The sequence below is a fragment of the Hippocampus zosterae genome, chromosome 12, assembly GCF_025434085.1.
Source record: "Hippocampus zosterae strain Florida chromosome 12, ASM2543408v3, whole genome shotgun sequence".
NCBI lineage: Eukaryota > Metazoa > Chordata > Actinopteri > Syngnathiformes > Syngnathidae > Hippocampus > Hippocampus zosterae.
In genome coordinates this window covers 10546233-10568300 of record NC_067462.1, presented here as the reverse complement: position 1 = coordinate 10568300, position 22068 = coordinate 10546233, and the positions used below count along the sequence as shown (strand labels likewise).

General features: G+C 40.6%; 2 protein-coding genes across 7 annotated transcripts in view; one reads left to right on the top strand and one right to left on the bottom strand.

Moving 5' to 3' along the window:
* LOC127611119 (neuroligin-4, X-linked-like) overlaps positions 1-22068 on the top strand; it is a 273291-nt gene that overhangs the window by 146311 nt on the left and 104912 nt on the right. The gene's annotated exons all lie outside the window — the stretch shown is intronic.
* On the bottom strand, positions 248-21618 carry si:ch211-39i22.1 (germ cell nuclear acidic protein). Of its 6 annotated transcripts, none has more exons than XM_052081502.1 (12): positions 21383-21618; positions 14992-15086; positions 14522-14776; positions 14251-14383; positions 13818-13921; positions 12731-12848; positions 9164-9256; positions 8353-8379; positions 7452-7466; positions 4747-4863; positions 4202-4261; positions 248-4111 (listed from the first exon to the last, which is right to left on the bottom strand). In XM_052081502.1, the coding sequence occupies exons 1-12, from the start codon at positions 21447-21449 to the stop codon at positions 4083-4085; spliced, it is 1113 nt and encodes a 370-aa protein (XP_051937462.1). In that variant the 5' UTR covers positions 21450-21618; the 3' UTR covers positions 248-4082. The 6 variants fall into 6 exon arrangements, with proteins under 6 accessions (XP_051937462.1, XP_051937459.1, XP_051937458.1 ...); XM_052081499.1 differs by having other exon boundaries at positions 14251-14497; positions 14534-14776; XM_052081498.1 differs by having other exon boundaries at positions 14251-14511; positions 14548-14776.

The following is a 22068-nucleotide window of genomic DNA, read 5'->3' as shown; positions in this document are numbered from 1 at the left end:
CTGCGTTTGACATCGGCAGTTACAAACTCATAATACTTTTTGTAGTGTGTAAAAAGTCATGTAATAAATATGCAGGACTTATTTTACATTAGGGTCATTGGAAGGTAAAGAGTATTTTATTTTGAAGGCCATTTTGTCCTCGTTTGCCCCCTTCGTCCTAGATTTTTTTGACAAACATCACAGAAGTGCTGAAATTTGACCACAATGCACTGTATGAACCACACAAACATAAGATAGACAGACTGACTCCCACCGAAACTGCTTGTTTTATTCACCTCCAACATTATTTACACCACAAGTGCTTGATGACAAACATGTATACAGTTGCTACATTTAAAAAACTGACTAATCATAGAAAAAAATGATATGTCTCAATATTTTTAAAGCAAATCGGAGATTTATGTTCAGAACCTTGTTGTTTCTCAGATGTGCTGATAAGGCAGGGCCGGTCCACTGATGACGTAACAAAGTCAAGCCGATGTGCTTACATTCTAGGGTGACAGCTTGAAAGTAGGACTTTTTGGGCATACTTTTGTTTTAAGATACAGTGGCAATTAGGGATGGGCATGATAATCGATTTGTGCATCATTAGGAATTGCCAATTAATCGTGACGTAGCATCTGAACATAGCCTTAACTAAAGTTACTCTTCCCTCCACCTCTGGGTTCTCTGATCCCATGTCCTCATACCCTGTATGTAACGTGCAATGTAAGAAAGTGGCTCTTCGGCGCGGCTGCTATACATGTGCATTTGGTTGCAAAACACGAAATACCGGTTTGATGCCGTATTTGTTTTAGAATGTCCAATCAAATAAAAACGAAGGTCACTTTCTCTTTCTCCGAAATTTGCTCTTTGCACAGCAAAATGACCCCTCAGTCACACCTTCTGTCTTAGAGACTCCCATTGGTTAATTGTCCTTGCGCCTAGTCATTTTGAATAGGATCTCAATAAAATAAGCGGATGATTAATTGATCATTTAAATATTCCTGATGGCATATTACGGAAAAATGCTCAAATTAGCCCATCCCTTTTTATTGCAATTTTAATCAAGGCATTTTTTTAAAAAAGGATCTTTGACCGGGCATTTTGCAAAGTCAAGCTCATTCACTGTAAATAATTAACATTCGATGTCACAAGTAATGTCGGCCAGACTGTTTGTAACAGCCTCTGTCGTGTACAGTATTGCAGCCGTGTGGCACTTTTCCCCACAACACCCTATTTGACCGTTTGAGCAGCAAGCAAGGTTTAAAGGGAACACAGCAACCATAAGGCAACAGAAAAAAAGACATTCAGATGTTAGCTGTTTGTGCTACAGTAATAACTCGATCGTTATCCACGCAGCCCCTCATATTTAAGCAATTTGCCACAACAACAAGCACTAAAGATACCACACGCTAGTCAAAAACAATCAGTCTTGAGGCACCTCACAATAGACAATGGATAGGATTTGAATATGAAAAAAATGGTGATAATGGCAGAAAAAGACAGCTGGCTTGAACGGAATAAAGAGGCACACATTGATGGGTCATCGGGAGTAGACACTACAATGCGCTCACAGTCCACAACATGGGGTGCACTTGCATGAGCTTAGGCAGAGATTTTATAACATTTGCAGGAGAGACACTAACCCACATCGTAGTTAATGATCAAGCTGATAAACGAATTGGATTTGTATCGATTAGATTTTTTTGTTTCCTGAATTACCCTGTGGTTTAGTGTCTCGCCTTTGCAGCGTATTCAATTAAATATAGGCTGCACGTGATTTGCACATCATTGCATTCTGTTTTTATTTATGTTGAACGCAATGCGCCGACGTCCAGCGGAATTGGGTTTGCAATTCTGATTTTTTCTGAGTTTCATTCCAATTAAATAATTTTGAATTTAAAATAAAATAGGAACTATGCCAAATGTCATTTCAGTCAACCAATTATTTAATGAAATAAATGATTGCCTTTCAGCTCATTTTTCAATGAACCAATTTTTTAGCGGTGGGAAAATCTGCCCACCCTTTTCCCAAACATTATGTTGGAGTTAAGGTTATCTCCAGGTGGCCAGGGGACTTAAAAAAATAAATAAAAAACAATCAGACTTTACATTCTAACTAATCATTGTCACACATTACACACATTGCTTGATCAAACAATACCACCCCACAATGTACAGTTAGGTTCATGCAACAGTTACGCTAAATCAATATGCTAATTATTGTTTTCAGGCAACTTTCAAATGTACTGGTTTTACAAACAAAATGGGGGGGGGGGGTTGAATACAGCATGTAATTATTACTTAATGAAGATATCACATTTTTCACTCCCATAGCTGAAGAAAAATGGGTTTTAGTCATTGAATGTTATGCTCAGACTCAAATTTGACGATAAATAAAGGCGAAATGCGATGTGCTCCATTCTGAGCAGACAAAAAGTAGTCAGCTCAGTGAAATCGAAAGAGTCCGCATTAAAGCAAATGATGTTTCTCAAGCTGCCGGGCCTTCTCCGCTGAGGAGTTTCCCGGTTCGACTGGAAAGACTGACTGTACCGGAATTCAACCGTGCAGGTGAATCGCTTCAGTTGTCGCTTTAGAGTGCGTCTGAGTGTTCTTCGGGCTTTTAAAGTGAACGTCTTGTTCAAGAGTGGACATTCAGTGCGTCTGTACACGGGGCAAGCCAGATTGGGACGGTGAAAGGCACTCTAGAGAAACCAGACTGACAACATCAAAGTACAAAACTCACAGTGACACATGACCTAAGCCACTAAAACGCTATCAGGAGTTTTTTTTTTGTTACGTCTTAAAATACACCAAAATGAGCAAAAGTATCGAGACACCAAACTACAAACTGGAAATGTTGCAGTTATAACAGTGTCTTCTCTATAGGGTGGTGCTATTGTCTATCAGTCCAAAAACATCAACCAATCATGCCTCCTGGAACAGAAAAGGGGCCTTTGCCAAAGTCTTCCAAGTTCAAAATGTCTTGTTTGGAACCCACAGCAGTGCTTATACTTTTTGCTCATCGCAGCAGGGTTCCCAAACTTAGCTAAAAAGAGTTGCAAGTCAGTTTCACCAAGTTCCCCCGATAAAAATCAAATTTTGATAGAGATGCTGTGTTTTAAAGCTAAGGGAATCACGTACGGGACTGTCTGCTGTTAAATCAATGAATCTTTTTTTTTTGTTCATTATCATTAGTTTATGTACAGTATATCTCAATGTTTAGGCAATACATGACATATTTCCTGATTTAATGGATCAACTCTCAACTACTTTTGCCACAATAGAGCAACGATTGCATCAGAACTTCCTGTTTTCCATGCACTGACTACTTGAATCGCTCTGCACACACATGTATCGATAATCGGGTCGAATCTGAGCATTTTTCTTCCCTTTTGAACAATGTGAGCAAAAGGACTGATTGTGGGATGTCTGTGAAAAATTGAGTGTACACCCTGCGGCGTGTTGTCACAAGTTATTTTTTTTCCACTCCGTCTGTAAATCTTTGTGTGGGGCAGGAATTTCACACGCGCCGATTTTATTTTTATTTTTTTAACTTATCATGTGTGTCATAATAAAAATCGGTGAAGATGTGTGTCCACTGCTTAACATGTATTTTTTTTTGTTGACATCGTTTTTCAAAGGTAGCTAACAGCATTATTAGGTCATTATCAATTATTACGTCGTCAAGATTGTGGCTGGTTTGAAATATTTAAACCCTGTCAACATACAATAATGGAACTGACAATAAAAGCACATCACTCTGTTTTTTTTCCAATTCCTATAAATGGATGGACGTGCCTCATTAAAATGATCAAAAGTATTTGGAAAAACTTGGACAAACAAAATGTCTGGCCAATTGTCGATGCAAATGAAGTTGCTTTGTTGCTTTTACCCACATCATGTCCTAATGAATACACACACACGTACACACTTTTAGTTCATCTTTTTGAAACACACACACACACACGCACACACACATAGCCACCAACAGGAGGCCTCACAGAAATGCAGCTCCACAGTGGATAAAGCCCAACAGTGAGCTTGCCACTTTGCGTGACTGTGGTTGGTCCAGGTCGAGTCACATGATCAACTCTGCTCTACGAGGAGTTCAGCAAGTTGCTAAGGACTGCAAAAAGACCCCAGGAAAAAAATGATGTACAGCAAATCTTGGTTGTGTGGGCATGTGTGTATGTGTAAACGTGGGCGCTTGTCGTACCTTGAGGGTCCGACTGGGCCTCGCCTGCGTCGGCTTTGCGAGCAGCCTCAGGGTCTTCTTCTGAAAGGGTAAGGCAAGGTGTAAGCCAATCAAATGCCTTCTCATCGGGACACATCCATCCCCATGAACCTTTGATCTCGGAAATAATATCTTTACAGTACTTGCAATCGTCTGACTTCATTTCAGTCACGTGAACATGCATGTCAGGAAGATAACCCGGATGTCCAAATAAGGTCATATTTGTATTTGCATACAGTTGGTCTTCTGGTTATTTTTACACATGAACAAATCTTGATAACAAATCTATTCACTCTCTTGAACAAGCAGTTTCGGTCAGTCATCTGTTTGTTGACTTGCTGTGTGTATGCTGGTATCCCTTTTGCGTCTGTACCGGATGAATTGTTCAAGTTGACTGTCAACAAAAAGGGTGCTGAATTGACAATATTGACACACAATGTTTGTGTGTCTGTTGATGGTGATAACACAATTTTCCCACCTGACTTTGCGGAAAAACAGTCTCGGTAAAGAGACTCGATTGTCCGTACCGTGTAAATTCTTGAAGCAGAGTTTCTTCTTCTGGTAGGTATAATATGCGGTGCCTGCACCCACAAAGGCCACACCCACTGCACACAAAATTGCTGCCAAGGAGCCCGAGCCGGATTCTAAAAGCCAAAAACAAATATATTCAAATCAATCATTGCAGCGTCCGGTGCGTCTGTGTGGTCACTCATACAAAAGACAACAGAATGTTATAACAAACGGAAACAAATATTTTGGTGATATTTAAAACGCTAAAGACAGTCAAAAGGAAGTTGGCAATTTTAAAAACAGGATTTATGAGCTCAGAGTAAATGCAGAAGCCATTGTGTCTTTGTGTTTTATTTTGTTAATTTTATTAAATTAAAGGTACCTGTATTATGTATAAACTTAATGTTTAAATGTATTTTCAATTTTTTGAAGACTTGTGCTCAATGAATGAAATTAAAGCAGGCCGGCCAGTATAAAGCATGCATATTAATGTGTCAAATATATGAAATAAATATATGAAATTAAATACGTGTGAGAACACATGTATAGTGCACAATGTTTGCAGGTAATTGTGTAAAGTGCCTCATAACAAACATTGGCTGTTTTGCATGAGCGCATTCCGCACAGATTACAACACTTTCAACACAGGTTAAGTGAAAGCGGTGTAATTCTATGAATCACCGTGAGTAAAATCTCAATGAAAATGTCTGCCGTGTTATTTGTCAGGGTATGAATGAGAACAATGCATGTCCTGTACTTATCACAGTGTTGTATGCCAGTTCCCTCTCGCATTGTAATTATCACACATTAAAAAAAAAAAACGTAATTGTGGCGACATGTCTCCCGCTGAGACCTAGTTACCATGGCAACAGCAATGGGAATCATTTCCATGCTGAGTCACACACATCATCTAAAAAGCATGCATGTGCCATCTGACTCAATATCAAATCTGCATAATTTGGCTTGTTGGGAGAAAAAAAAGTGATTTTGGTTGCCACGCCGAGATAATGGCAGGATGTTGCGCCGCCACACCAGCACAATGACGGCGAGGAAGGATGTCGGGGTGGAACCGGGGGGCTGGAGGAACGGTGAGTGAGGGAATGAAAAAAGGGATTCAAAGACAGCCATTCGCAACAGTTTGACATGATGAGTCAGAAAAGATGAAGTTGAATACGCATGTGGAGGAGTAATGAGTCGTGAATGGCACACATGGATGACACATCTATGATAGAGAGAGATGGCTGTGATTTGGAAGATGTTGGCATACTTCGTGTTGTGGTCTATCAAAAAAAAAAAATTACAAACACAGGAAAGAGACTCCTGCAGTTTTGCAAAATTTGGGGTTAAAAAAATGCAAGGGAAGAACTGTTTGTATTAGGAGGGAGACTTGAGTTGGAGGCTTTGTAAATAATCACATTTGAATAAAATACAAATATTTGACACAATAAACTTGGTTTTTCCATTCAAATACATTTTGGTGGCCAAATAGAAATATACAGGAGTCCTTGGTATATTATTTCATTCGGTTTCTATGGCGGTGGTGCAAACCAAATTTGTTGGAACGCAGAGTAGTGTCGCTTACCAATGCTAGCGCAGTGCTAAAACCGTAATTACTCTAAATATTTGCTTGGACAAACACTTCAAGACCATGATAAAAAAGAAAAAACATTCAGTACAGCGGTGACTTAGCATCCCCCTTTGTGCCACATATCATTAGGCCGCTGCGCAAACTAGCTCATTTTGTGACATTTGTAACCTTGAAAATGTCATATAGAGAGAGGAGTTGCTGACCATGAACATCAACGACAGTTGTTTAACATACTGTAAGTCACACTTTCAAATTGTTGCCTGTTGTCAAAACAAATCATTTCCGCTTCCCTGTGGAGTACGAATGCTAACGCTAAAACCAATACAAGCAAGAGTACAGTCAACTTGCGGCTAATCAGAAATTCTGTGTGGAACCTGTTCCGACATTTTGTGCTAATTCTGTAAAGGGCAACTACGATGTCACATGATGGCGACAAAGCACTAGCTAACAGAAAATCGCTGCCAAGAAAGTACTGTATGTTGAGGTGATTAATCAAAACATCTGTAAGCCATTTATTTTTTAGGGTTATGTTGTCAAATGAAATTGGCATGATATTAAACTGCTATGGTCTCTTAGTTTGTAGAATATTTACTTTGTAATCTATTGCTATTGGATTTTTTTTTTTTAAATAAGGGGATGTCAATTACTCATGTTTTCACAGAGGGCTTTACTGTATGAATGCATTCATCTGTATTAAACACGCAGAGACAAAGGCGCATGCTGTATCTCAAAATATCACGTATCACAGTCACAAATGACTGAATTTCTTCTCGTCTTTCAGCCAGTTACAGAGACAAACTATAGCTGTGGTGTCCACGCTTGCTCCAACATGCTGAAGGGAAAGCGTAGGCTTGAAACGCTTCAGTGATGAGCGAAACTCGGGGTTGCACAATTTGCACGCAGACATTTGATGTATCTGAGAAAAACGGCTTGTCGATTTATCATTGGAATTCTTGATGAAAATCAGTGAGCTGAATGGTGTTTTTGTTGGACTCTTATTGTGAGAAGCTTGTTGCCTAACGCTGATGTAATGCAATAAAGAATAAGTAAATGTTGGTGTTGCAAGTCGAACAGGAAGTACACAAGTAGTTGGTTACACACATAAACACGCACACACAAACGGAGGGAACTCACCTTCAGTGTCGATTTCTGATGGAAAAAAATGAAAAGAAAGAAGACATCAAATTCTGAGTAAACTAGTGTGACAGTGTTGTTTTAAATTCTGCTTAAAACACTGCTTGTGGTTAAAAATATTTTATGATGTGAAAAATGAATGAAAAATGTTGTCTATACAGTGGAGCCAGGACATATAATTTTAAATCCTTGCTCAAAACATCTAAAATCATCTTTCCCCATTGAAACGAATGGAAATGCCATTCATTCGCTCCAGTGCTGCAAAGAATACCACCACTTTTGTGTAATGTGGTTTTTAGTTAGAAAAATAGCATTCTACAGTATTCTATGAATACATTATGAAACCATATGCTCATTACATCATGGAATAAAATATAAGAAATTAAACTGTTTGTACCTTAGGATATGGGCATTGTGCTACACACACCTTTTGGTGTGTGTGCCTTCACCACCAGGAGGCATTATAATACACTGATAAAATACATGTACAACTAACGATGAAACGAGTATTGTTACGTGCTCTCTCTACGTGTATTTCTACACCGTGTTCAAATACAACCTACCTACTACCGCATCATTTATGCTAGTTTCATTAGCCCATCAATAGCATTTTGTATCCTGCTTTAGCATTACACAAGCTGACTTTTGTAAGATGAAGTTGATATAATTGGCGAAACTGCTGTTCGTTGCAAATTTCGCTGCCACCATAGCTATCGATCACATTTGCAATTTTACTTGTAACTCAAGGTAAAAAAAAAAGAAAAAAAGATAAGTAAAGATTTGTAGCTCCAAAAACTCATAAGTCGGGTCACTCCTCAGTCAAGGTACCACTCTATCAAGTCCGGTAATTCAGGGGAATGTCCCAATACTTTTGAACGACCAATGATGGGGGACTGCTTACCTCCTCCCGTGGCTTCAGCAGCATGCGCTAAGTAGGAGGAAAAAAAGATGTCAATGTTCAAGAGCCTTGTTTACACATGTGTCGTCACGACTGCCTTAGTACCTGCGTCAACTTGTCCCACAATGCCACTAATGACAGAGCAGACAGAAGGAGTGCCTTTCACTCGAGTATAATGATTAAACTGACCTGAATGACTCCGATTTCAGGTTTAGAATAAAAGGGCTTTGAGATTTCAATTAATAAATAAATAAAACGCTTGTTCCCACATCATTGTCAAAATGTTAAGTGAAAGAACTGCGTGGGAAGATATATTAAATCAGTGTGATGCCCCTATGAGCTTTTGTATCTCACTTTCATGTTTAAGCTTGCTTTATGAACAAAAACCTTCTGATTCATTTTGTGCTCCTACTGCAAAGATGAACTGACTTGAAGTGGACCAGTATTCCATCTCAGAATATTTAGATTAATCCAAAATAATTATTGAGTAATTTAACAAATCAATTAGGTGTACATTCGCCAACAAACCTTTGCACCTCTAATCCATCGTGTTTAATATTACACAGCAGAGAGAACATTTTTCAAAAGTATTCAACTGTTAAAAGCCATGCAGCTTAGAAACAGAGACAAATATCCCTAAGTCACTTCCCTATACGGTGTGGTGTAAGAATTCAACCATCATTTACCGCTAAAGGAAAACGGGTCAAGAGAGAACTGCTGATAAAAAACAACATAGTCTTATTTCTGAGAAAATGTACCTTTCTCTTCACACATTCTTATAGTGTTCCCCTCTCAAGATTAATAAGATACTCACCCACTGATCCCGCATTCTTGCTCCTCCCGGAATGGGCTGGCGTGTCCTGCGCGTTGCCTCGTGACAGAGCATCTTCCAAGTTAAAGCCTCCATCTGACCAAACACATACGGGTGAGCGAAAGGCAAAATTAATCCCCGCAGGTCACTTTTCATCCATCTCCACCCAAGTGGGATATTGTCCAGATGTTCCCCAAAACTCCCTCGCCCGACCCAAACAACACAATGGCGTCTTTTCCCATCATCGCCATAGCAAGCTTACCCGTCCATCATCATGTGATTCCCCCCCCCCCCCCCCCAACAGTTGTAAGTAAAAGCCTCGCAGGGCTGTGCTCAATAAAACGCCTGTAACAATAGCAGCGAAGGGCGTTGACCATGATTGTATGAACTGGGGTTGACCATGGATTTGAGGATATTTGATATATACAGCAAAGACACATTACAGATTCGTTCTGTGCTTTTTGGGGAACACCCTAGAAGATTTACACAGCATGTTCAGTGTAAGGTAAAGCAGGTCAAGGTCGCATCAATATATCATTTATGATTCATGGTTTTTCAGTTTCGGTTTCAAGCATTGAATCCTTTTTTTTTGGGGGGGCGGCGGGGGGGGGGGGGGGCTTGGATGAAAGATAACTTATTTGGGACAAGTGTTAAGACAGATACTGTCAGTCCCATGAGTTATGTCATGTCCATCGAGTCACACATCGTAAACTATATCTCCTGTCGGACAAAAACTGGCGAGAACATTTTGTAGCTTTAAGGATACCTTGTCGGCACTGCAGACGGTGAGAGTCGTGACGCTGTCTCCCACGACACACAATGGCATCAGTCACATTTAGGGTCACTGAAGTGAATGAACCAATGTAGCCAAATAATTCCGGTACAAATACGCCTTTAAACAGGTAGTTTGTGGTTAAAAATACAAACTGTGGTATTTGTTAAAACTGTCTGTGGGCTGTATCAGTAGTACATTAGTCAAAACAAATACAAATAAAAAGGGGGGCCTCAGGCAGCTGCTGAGATGATTCCAAAGGGACGCAGAATTAACATTTATGCTCGATGGGTAGGCTCATCACTTTTTTCTTTCATTTATTATTGTACATTCCAATAAAATATAACTTCAAACCGATACCAATGTTATAATAACATATAGTAATATAACAAATAACAAAAAAGTCATTCAACCAACATTGCGGCTGTGACTCACTCTGACTTGGACACAGTGCTAATGCTAGCTTAGTATCGCTAACATTGTTATTTTGTTGAAGGTGGATTTGTGATATGTAGATTTCATAATCACGCTTGTACATTTTAGTCAGGGGCATCGCTTGGCGACTCAGAAATGTTGGGGATAAAAAAATATAGCCTCATAAAACCATGCAGGACTTCTCATAGAAAGCCAGTCAACATGAAATGAAAATCATTTAACAAAATAACAAGAAGCATTGCCGGGACAGTCGAGAGTCTTTTAAAAAAAAAAAAAAATTTAAATGGCAAAACGTTTTGACCTTGGCAAAGAGTACGACTCTCCACTATTTCCGATGGGAGAAAAATAATAATTGTGAATTTAAGTACAAACAGAAGGTCAAGCAGCCTCAGGACTGCGATGGACCTTTCATGTTCCATAAAATTGTTATTCACAACTGACAAAAAAAAGAGGACATCCAGCCAGGGAGATTTTGACAAAGCACAGTTCTAATATTTAACAGATGAATAATGGCTGAAGAGAAAACAAGGCGTGGGATAAAAAAAGAAAAGAAAAGCAATCAAAAATGGGCCTGAAAAGAACAGACTTGTACAGACAAATGAAGGGCGATACCGCCACAGTAATTAAGTCACGCTGAGATGATTCAGAAGATTTTTGCTTTCAACATAACCACTCTCAATACAAGGTAAATTAACCAAAACGCACCCATCTCATAACCTGTCAAGGTGATTTGTGTTATAAAGAGAACCTCCCAAAATTAAGTTTCGTATTAATGTGCTGACAAAACAGGGAGTTGCCGTCCAATATGAAAAAGGAGATCGCATGAGAACTGCACGTGTCAAAATGAATGATTCGCCAACATTTTTGACTTCTTTCATGCATAGCCATGGAGTCGGGTTTCAATATGACGTACTGGCGAAAATGCAGTACTTATTCAGAAACAAGAGCTCGCAGGCAATAAACAAACGTGATTTTTCATTCATTTGAAGCTATGATTTCATAGTTTGCGGTCAGAGTGTTATATAGTGGTTAGCGCGTCTGCCTCACAGTTCTGACGTTTCGTTTCAAGTCTGGGCTACGGCCTTTCTGTATGCCGTTTCCGTGTTCTCTGCGTGGGCTTTCTCTGAGTACTTGGGCTTCCTCCCACATTCCAAACAACGTGTACGTTAGATTCATTGAAGACTCAAAGTCGTCCACAGATGCGAAGGTGAGTGTGTGGTAGCCGTGCAGTTAACTGAATCAAACAATATGAGGATTCACCTTCACAATGTTCGGACATGCTACAGCCTAATTTTTTTTTTCTGATCTAAGGGCCAATGTCATCTGTTTCCTGTGAAACACAGCATCCTTCAGGGTACCTACGGGGAATTGGACACAGCATGTGCAGCAATCCCATTGGACTCTTTGGCCAACATTAACATTGACCAAGCTGTAATTTACTGTACACCCAAATGTCTCTAAGCTAACAGTCACCACATTGAGCAAGCAAAAGGTAACTTGAATTAATCTCGTAAGGTTCCGGATGAATTTGGCATCAAAATATTTATGCATGTTTTCTTTTTACTAATGTGTGTGCAGTACATATATTTTGTCTGAGTGTGTTTTCTATGACTACATAGGAAACATTTTAAAATGGTGTACTCTATTTCCAAGTGTGGAGGTCGTGGGTTCGATTCCGGCTCCAGCCTCCCTGTGTGAAGTTTTCAATTTCAGCTTCAATTTGTATTTTTTTTTTGTACAGACAGCAGCACTTTTGCCTGAAACTCCTCTGCAAATATCATCTTAACGGAGGCCACATCTGCTGTACAGGTGGCGCGTGTCGTCTAAAGACAGAGTGAAGATAATAACAAAGGACATGTCTATTTGAGGTATTTATTCCGAGAGGAAAATAAATTGAGGTACAGTGTCTATTAAATTAGATTCCACTCGTCTGGGATGGAAATTGCCAGTTGTTAAGATGCCTTGCGGAGAAGTCTCTGCCAACCAAAGTCGTTTGTTTAGAATTCCCTTCAGTCATAAGAATTTTCATGGCGACATCTGGAAGCCAAAACTGTCTGTGTCACGTTTGTGGGTTTTTTTGGTTAGCGGCTACCTTTTCGAATCTCTCAAAAAGTGATGAAAGCATTAGATAGGTTCGACATCACACATGTCCCCTGTTCAGGGGTTTCTCAACCCTGACTTGGGAAGCCTTCCTCGCACCGCTAACAAACCATCCGTCTTCACAGAGACAGAAGAGACGGTTGGTATCTTCAAGAATTCCACTTTCTGATACCTTTTGTAGAAAATCCGACTCAGTACAAAACCCGATGACAAATAACACATCTGGAATTGTATTAGTCTGAAACAAAACAAGCCATCCTCACCTGAAGGGACCTGGGCTTTTATTTCTGTGCCGACGTCCACCTCCACGCCTTCATGAGCCGACTGGTCATGTGGCACAGCTGCATCTGCTCCTGCTGTGCCTTCATCTTCAGAGCCGTGCTGTGAAAATATTTTATTGAACGTAGGGAGGGATGTTAAAGGGGAACTACCCTCCCAATCTCTTTTTGCATTCGTGGACTAAAAATGAAAAAAAACTGAATAATTAATTAACGTAAGGGGTGGCCATCATAGCGCGAGTAGCGCTTCGTGCGTTCACTAACAGTTTTTAACCCTGGAGAACCCACGGGGTCTAATTTGGCCCAATATAAATTCTGCTACTCAAATGCTAAAGGGTCAAATTTGTCCCTAATCCTAAAATAGGATTAAAGCATTAAATATTTGAAAATACACACATTTCGGTGTTCAGTGAACATATAGCAGTCATTTAATATATAATTCATCATATTCCAAAGAAGAAAAGGGTTTTTGGGGTCTCAGGGTTAAGAGCGATGGATTTAATCATTGGATACTGTGTCCATCGTGCCTCAGATGGATATCGTGTGGCGGCCGTTAGAGGGAGTGTAAAGAAAAATAGAATTCTCATACATCAACGTCTTGATGTGAAACAAAAAAAGAGAAAGAAATCCACGTCGGGCACATTCAGCTGGCTGCATTTCGATGGCGATGTTATCATGGTTTATGATGTAGCTTTTGTACGTGGAAAGAAAAATAAATACGTAGCCCGTCGTTCTGAAGATCTACAAACGGCCCGGTTTTCTTTGTAAATAAAGCGGGCGGGAACTGGGGAACATATGTCACATTCTCGTGAAAAGATTTACAAATGGCGACCCCCGTATGGAGACGCAATGTTTTAGACATATTTTTGGAAAACATACTTCTTAGCTTTTAAGTAAACAGCATGCGATACACAATATATGCACATTCTTGGCTTCGTCTTCCCCTTTAAATGCAGTTTGTAATTTGTATTCAATGACGAGAGCAAAAGCAAGTTATATAAATATTAAAAAATATAATAAAATATGTCAGATGTCGTTTCCGATAAACTTCCCAAGACTGCCAACGACTGACCTCTTCGTGGGCATGCGATACATCAGCAGTGCTGGTGCTCGGTTCTTCATCCACATCGGGAATGTCTTGCGCAGATTCTGGATGTTCAGGACCGGCCGCGGGACCTTGAAAAGTGGAGGGCAGGCAAGGAGTAATTTTTTAACCCTTTCGTGCACCTTGTAACTGGATAACACGATAAGTGTTACTTATCGTGTTATCCGGTTCGACAACCAAGAGGAGAGAAACTCAATAAACTTGATGTGGAAGATCTCCGATGGAGGCCTCATTTAAGCATGTACTTGAGTAGATTAAATCTGAAATTCACCCGTCCATTTTCCATACCGGTTAACCTGTTAAGGGTCTTGGGGAATTACAGCGGCAAATGAAGAGACAGACGACCGTTCGCACCATCACTGAGTGGGAAGTCATGTTGTGTGTAAACGTTCCGAATCACCTTGCGTTGATGACGCTGCTTCCGACTCAGCAACCTCTGATTCTGCTTCGCGTTCTGCAGTAGCATCTGGTTCTGGTTCTGCTGGAGCCTCTGGTTCTGGGTCTGCTGCATCCTCTGCTTCTGGTTCTGCTGCTGCTGCTGGCTCTGCTGCAGCTGTTGGTTCTGGTGCTGGTCCTGCTGCAGCATCTGGTTCTGGTTCTGCTGCAGCCTCTGGTTCTGCTGCTGGTCCTGCTGCAGCCTCTGGTTCTGGTGCAGCTTCTGGTTCTGCTGCATCCTCTGGTTCCGGTTCTGCTTCAGCCTCTGGTTCTGGTTCGGCTATAGACTCTTCTTCTCCTTTTGGAGCTGTTTCTGCTTCTCCTTCGATAGTAGCCTCTGGTTCTTTGTCTGCAGTAGCCTCTGGTTGTGATTGATCAGGTTCTGGTTCTGTCTCTGACGGCGCGTCTGGTTGTACTTTTCCTTCAGGTGGAGTCACGTGTTCATGGGCTCCAGCATCAGTTGGCTCAGGTTCACTTACTGGCACTATTTTCTGTATTTAATGGTGAACCAAAGTTTCATTATTTGAGTACTGTAATCAATACATTAATTAATAGGATAAGATTCTATAAAAATCCGAAAGTGCGAGCCCTAAACAACTACATCGTACCATAATGTGCTATCACTAGGAATAATGGAGATCAAATTTAGTGGATGTCAGTTTACCAAACACACGCGTGACCTTGCAATGAACCAACATGTCCTCACCTCTATTCCAGCTTCAGCATGCAAGTCTAAATTCTCGACAATTTCAGGCAGCAAGGTTGAATGGACGGGAGCATCCTCCGTTGGGGCCACGTCATCTAATAAATAGCAGAGAAATATAAAGTGTGAGCATTTAGTGAAGGGCAAACTACCAAAAAAAAAGAATAAAAAAAAATACAGCCTGGCAAACATCAAACCATAAACAGAAGAATGACCAACACTTCCTACTGCCCTAAAACCTTGAGTCAGGCATTTTCAAAACGTAAGACACAGTCGGACAATTTCAAATTGGACAATGTCGGTGAAAAATAGCCCGAAGAATGCACTACAAACAGCTGTCGTGGGTGATATAGGTGAGACCTTTTCCTGGTCTTTTTTTACAATCAAAGTGTTGAGAGAAAAGCAAATGGATAGAGTTATGCGAGGCAACTAAATAAATATTATGTGAAATAGCATGTGTAAGAAAATAGACGGTTCTCAGGAGGGCCTATGTACAGTATATCGTTACCCATCCATCAAGTGTGAAATTAAACCATTTTGAATTTTGCTGCATGGCAACAATGTAGTGAATTTACTTAATAATGCGCAACACTGCCCCCCCCCCACCCCCCTCCCAATGAAATGTTCAAGATTCAGGCTCACTATCATCTTGACTGCTCAGTGAAGTTGTCAACTTAGTGTCGTTCCTTCTTGGAGTTATGTCCAATGCGCCACATACACACACAGTGTTGCATATGAAGCGCTTTGTCAACAAGTGAAAATACTTTTATTGTCTTTACTGGCTTCACCCTCTAACACCGTCACCTCTGTTTCCAACATTTTTTTTACATTGTACTCTTAACAGCAGCTAATTTGGTTAGACAATCATATGGCTGTTTGAAATTAAATTGCTATTTATCACGAGGTCAAATGATGGTGGCCATTTGATACGGCTGTTTGAAATTAAAATTGTATATTTATTACGAGGTCTTAACGATGGTGGCCATTTGATCCTGGAAGAGATGACTGCACAAAGGAAAAACTACGTAATTGTGTTCAACATTAGCGGTTCCACTGCGTGTTGTTGAAAAAGCTACGAAGAAACAAAACAAGACCGCTTTGGATTTGTATAACCGTTGCATTTGTTGTCCATCTGTTACTTCAAACTTTTGCCTGAAAGGTCGAAACGGTTTCACTACATATTCCAACATGCATAACCTCACTCTCTCTCTCTCTCACACACACACACACACACACACGCACGCACACAGCCCCACCCTGTACTAATGTTTTCCTGCTGCAACCACAATGGGATGACATCAATCATATCCAACCTGCCTCCAAAAAAAAAAAAAGCCTGCATCCTTACTGGCATTGCGAGTGAGCACTAATGAGAAAATAAGATGAGCCCGTCTTTGTTTGGCGCGCGCCTGTGCATCTTTGAGATGGCGCTGTGACATTTCCCCGATGCGTGTGAGGAGCTGAGACAGCAAAGCGAGCAGCCTGATGGGCGGGAGTGTTGTGTGAGCCAAAATGTTTTTTTTTTTGTGTAAACCAAGAAGGCAACATTAGCCAAGAGGTGACAACGCTGAAGGAAAAGTGGACTTGAAAATTGCATTTGAATATTGTTGAATATGGCAGAAACGATGACCCAAGTCTGCCTCACATTTCTGCGGATCAGCGGTCAAATCTTGGATGTTGAGTTGACTGATGATTTTTGCAGCGCTCGCGTGCATTTTCTCCAGCGACTTACCACAATATTACAAATAAATAAATAAATAAATAAACAACATGAATGTTTGCTTGATTAAAAGACTTTTCAATGGCATCAATTTGAGTGCGGTTGTTTGTGTCCATATAACCTGTGATTGACTGGCGACCAGTCCAGGGTGTAGCTCACTTCTCTCCCAAAGTCATTGGAGATCGGTAAAATAGATGAAATGTACTGAATATGATGACTTAAGTGCCATTACTGTTTTGTTTGACGAGGAAACTGACTCTTCAGTTTGGACTCATTATATATGCAAGCTTTGTAACGGATCATCTCTGCTTGCCAAGTGTAGCAGTTGAAGCTCGAAGGGTAGAGCGTCGTGTTGTAAAACCTCCGAATGAGACGGCGCTGGCACGCTCTCAGCACAAACACACCTTCAAGGATCAAACACTCCCCTCCCTTCACCCTCGACCCCACTAAAAATAATAGTTAGGCTTAAACAAACCTACTTAACGTGCACAAACACATTTCTGCTGTGCATTCATGAATTCAAACACACACACAGAAGAAAAGCAACCGGCATGCATGCTGAGTAAATGTGATAAGAGCGATGACGAGTTTTAGTTTTTTCTTTTTCCCGTACCTTGCGGCACAGTGTCGCGTTTAATATAAACATAAGCGCCCAATCATTTATTTGAAGGGACATGAAGCGGCAGATGTGTACGCGCTTGTAACGGAACTTTACCAGAAAAGGCTGCAGACGTACTCTCTGTCTTTCGACTTGGTGAAGCAGCATGCGGCTCACGCCCAAGGTTATCCCCGGGCTCTGTGTTCAGACTAACTGTAAACAGTTGTATGTTTTTGATCACAAGGCTGCTTTTATTTACTAACAACAGCCGTCATGAACTTCAAAGCGAACTGAGTCAATCGCACCCATAAGTTGCCTTTGGGAGATTTTCCATTCAACTTCAAATTCATGGTCGTAGATATTCGGCTGTTCCAAATGCTTATTGGGCAAACGACATTGACTCTGTGCTGTTTTTGCTACCACTGGAAGACAAAATACTGGCCTGTCATGGACAACATGAGAGGACTTCTTATAGGAGTGACGGACTTCTGGGTCCGTAGCGAATGACGCAAGTAGTGTCTCATGTCATGCTGTATCCCTAAAAAAAAACAGGTTGTGCATTTTCCATATGGCTTAGCTGATTTGCTTTTTCTTTGGCTTAATAGGACACGCATTCCCAAAAAAGGAGCTGCCTCAACCTTGATGTTAAGAGAACGTGTCGTCACCTGTTACAGAAGCAAGTGTTCTACAGTTTCAATGTTTTACATTACATTGGTACTGAGCTTTAAAAAAAAAATCCATTTGTATGACCTTAAACATTAAATAATGAAATCTTTTTAGGGGCCTTTTTTTTGCAACCACAATGGGTCATGTCTTCCTACGCTTGTGCGAAATTTCAGAGTGGTAAAATGTAACTTAAAAGAGTGCCTGTGCAATTCTTAAAGGGTTTGCCCGCTGAACGGTCTAGTTCACTTTCCATTATGACCTACGGGAAAATTGTTTTGAAATCCAAATGAACCCGAAAGAACGTCGATGTTTTACGGTAAACATGCAGACAATGACACATAATGAGATCTAATTAAGAGAATGATGAGTTTATGTAACTACGTAAACCCTTGTAAAAAAAAAAAAAACAAAAAAGTCATTTGCTTGTTGCAGGACTTTGTGTTCTCATTTTTCACTTCCTTTGCTAATTACCTTCAGTCACTCAAAAAAAATAATGGCGTGTGTGTGTGTGTGTGCGGTGGGGGGCATTAAAGCCCCTCCCACTCTCACTTGATACTGCCAACAAACAGAATAACATGCAAGTACAGGCCTAGCCTTAAAAGGAAGTTCTTTTACTAAGTATGTGTAAGATTTTCTCCTTCCCTTTAAAATGTGATTCCGTTTTGGATCTGAAGGGTTCTTGCTGCCTCCTTTTCTTTCCTTTTGTCTGTCGCACTCTCGTTGTTTCCTGGAGGCTTCTGACTCATCTGCGACTCTGCGTGGTCGCACGCTATCCTCCGAGTCCAAACCACATGGTAGTGTCAAACGAAAGCAAACAAACCCCAGACGTTAACCCTCGACTCGCAACAGTGAGTTGCAACGTAACTTGAGGTGTTGGCTTAAAGTACGTGAACGACATTCCTGATTAAACCAGGCAAAAATATGAGAATGCATCACTACATTTTGATGACGTGACGATAACTTGCACCTCACAACGTCAATGTAAAATCTAAAATTTTGGAGGCAACTTTTAATGACGATTTTGGAGGAGCCCCTCTGCAGTATTTTACAGTCTGCTTACAAAATTAATTGGTTCGGGAAGAAATTTCGTAACTAGAAAATTTTGTAAGGAGAGATGCCTTTTCCATGTAAATCGGTCAATAGGACTGCGCACGTTGTTGTGTCAAGTATATCTCTCCATTGTGCGTCTGTAGGACACAAAGTGCCGTTTTCCCCTATCAAGCACACGATCACCAGAGGGCAGTTGAATGCGTAAACACACACCTGGCACACATCATACAAACCTTCATCTCGGGGTAGGGAACCTTCCATTTCACCTTTTTAAACACTTATGTCTCTATGGTCTGTACAGCGTCCACACTCGTGCATGCATTAACACTCACACATATGTTGAGGGCCCTGAGGGGAGAGGAAGTGAAGTTGTAGGGCGTTTTCTCCAGCTGGAGGTCAGCTCTGATTACACAGACACTCCCTATGCGTATATAAATCAGTATATTTTGTATTTTGTATATGTCACTTTTGTATCTTTATATAAGGCATAAAGGCTGACTAATTCACACCAACAGGCGAGCAAGCATGTCTCTTGTTTCAGTGTCAACACACGTCAACGGTTAAGAAAATGGTGTGATGGGACACAGATGAGTGATGTTGTGTATAACGGTTAAGAAAATGGTGTGATGGGACACAGATGAGTGATGTTGTGTGTGTGTGTGTGTGTGTGTGTGTGTGTGTGTGTGTGTGTGTGTGTGTGTGTATGTGTGCGCGCGGGCGTCTGGTTGTTTGTCAGTTAAAGCCAAAGGGAATCAGCAAAGCCACAGTGCCCAACATCTCATCCATCTATCCAATTCCAAGCCCACCCACATTAGGTGTGTGATCGCTTTCATTGGACACTTCTTGAGTTACACATGCATAATCTATCCACTAGAGGGTGTCAGAGGAACTTGAGGGGAGATGAAAAAGCTTTAGAAAACTGAGAGAACTATTTTTTTTATTATTGTGCTAAGCTCACTTGATGGAAAATGTATTTATTAATGTTTTGTGAACAAAAAGTTGTGTCTCCTGGGTGTGTGCCACCAATCACGTGTGATATTAAATTAAGTAAATCTTTTATCTGTTTACTTATGAAAAAGGTGTCTGTGAGCGAGGAGTTCTGTATTTTGCCCAATTGTGTCATGATTCGGTTAAGGGACCAACAGGTGGCACTGTAGGGCAGCTGCACACCTGTTGCTCATTTGGTAATTAGTTGTATAAAAGGACTCCTGCCCGAACACTCTGTGTCGGGTCATTGTTGCTTCTCGCTACTGTCATGCGTGTTGCTGTTTGCGCTTGTTTTCGGTCATGTTTAGTTCATTGTTATGTTTTAGAGTTAGTCGTGGTTTTTGTTTGATACTTTGGACTTTGTGTGTTTTGGATTGTTTTCTTTGTTTTAAATACAATTCTTCAAATACACCCTGATCCTCTCTCCTGCCTGCTTTTTGGGGTCCACCACCCCTTGTTACGTGACAAATTGTGACATTGCAATTCAGTACATTTATAGAACACCGCAACCACACAAAGATTTTCCGTCGATGACTTAGAGGCTACGTAAGGCGCAGATCCAGAGCCATTTTCAAGTGACAGTATGAAATTTGAACAATGCACTTTTATCAGAGATATACAATAAACACATAAGAACGGTTTTAAAAATGTGGAAAAAATTGCATGTCTCCTTGAAAGGAAGTATTCATTTTTTCCAGGCAGAAAAATAATTTATTCATAGGAGCTCATGTTAAAGGGCGCAAGACATAATTCATGCATTTGTTACGTCTCGCCTCAATTATTGCAACCTTTTGCTCTCTGGTCTTCCTATGTCCAATGTTAAAAGATTCTCATTTTCCTCAGACTGGGTTTTGGGAGTTTTTCCTTGCCCTCCTGGGGGTTAAGGTCAGGGGAGGTCATTAATATTTGTCAACTGTGGGCATGTGAAGCTCTTCGAGACTGTGATGAAGGATTATATAAATAAATGTGACTTGACTTGACCCTCTGGAAATGCATATCAAGTAGATGAAATCCCTTCAATACAATTTTTGCATAAACCCTCTGAAAGTCTAAAATTAAATCACATGCTTTGAGATCAACTCAATTTGGGTGGCAAAACCACCGTTTATAATGAAACAAGTATTTTTGTTTGTCCGAATACTTCTGCACAGGACTGCAATTAAGTCAATGACAGTAGGGCCACCACAGTCCCTTGAGGCTTCCCCATTTGTTCACTATCAATTACTATTCATCAATCTTGTTAACAGGCTGTTCATGCACTCATACACAGTGCAATGCCCAATGAGGTGGATGTCTGTGAAAAATGATATGGATTGATGGATGGATGGACGGATAGATAGATAGATGGATAGATAGAATAAAATCATAAATACCTTGTGTGTTCGCACGTCCAGACAACAAGGCTCCAGAGAACAGCAGGATCCACAGGTATGACATCATTGGAACACGGCTTTCAGCGGTTCGAATTCACCGGGTTATGTTGGACAATAAAGGTGCGAAGGTTCGGAAGTGTGTGTATGTGTATGTGCTGGAAGCCGTGTCCAAGGTGCTGCGATATGGTTCTTCCTCGCCTTTCTCCTTCTTTTGTCTGGATTGGAGGAGAGAAGGTTCCGGGCTTTATTGGGGTGGGCGGGGCTATTTTTTTTCTTCCCAAAACCAGACACCGGGAAGCGGACAAGGCACGAGCCGGCTTTTCTTTTTTCCCTCCACTCGGTTTATTATCTTTTTGTATTTCAAAAACACGCGTTGCCTCCTCCGAAGTACACATTGAATCGAGGATCTAGCGTGAGAAAAATGTCACATACCTTTGAAGAAACTAAATGGAAGCACCATTTCCTGAAACGCCATTCATCTTATTTAAATAATTGACAGTCCATGGTTGCGCAAGCTTTAATGGGTCAAACTTGAAAATAAAAACAACTATCGACAAAAATATATGCGTGAGAAAACATTTTGAATCAGTGTCAAAAATACATTAAGGGACAAATACAACCATCTCTGATAAAACAATTTGCTGTTAACCAGTGTAATTCTTAAAGCTGCAAAACACCATTTTACT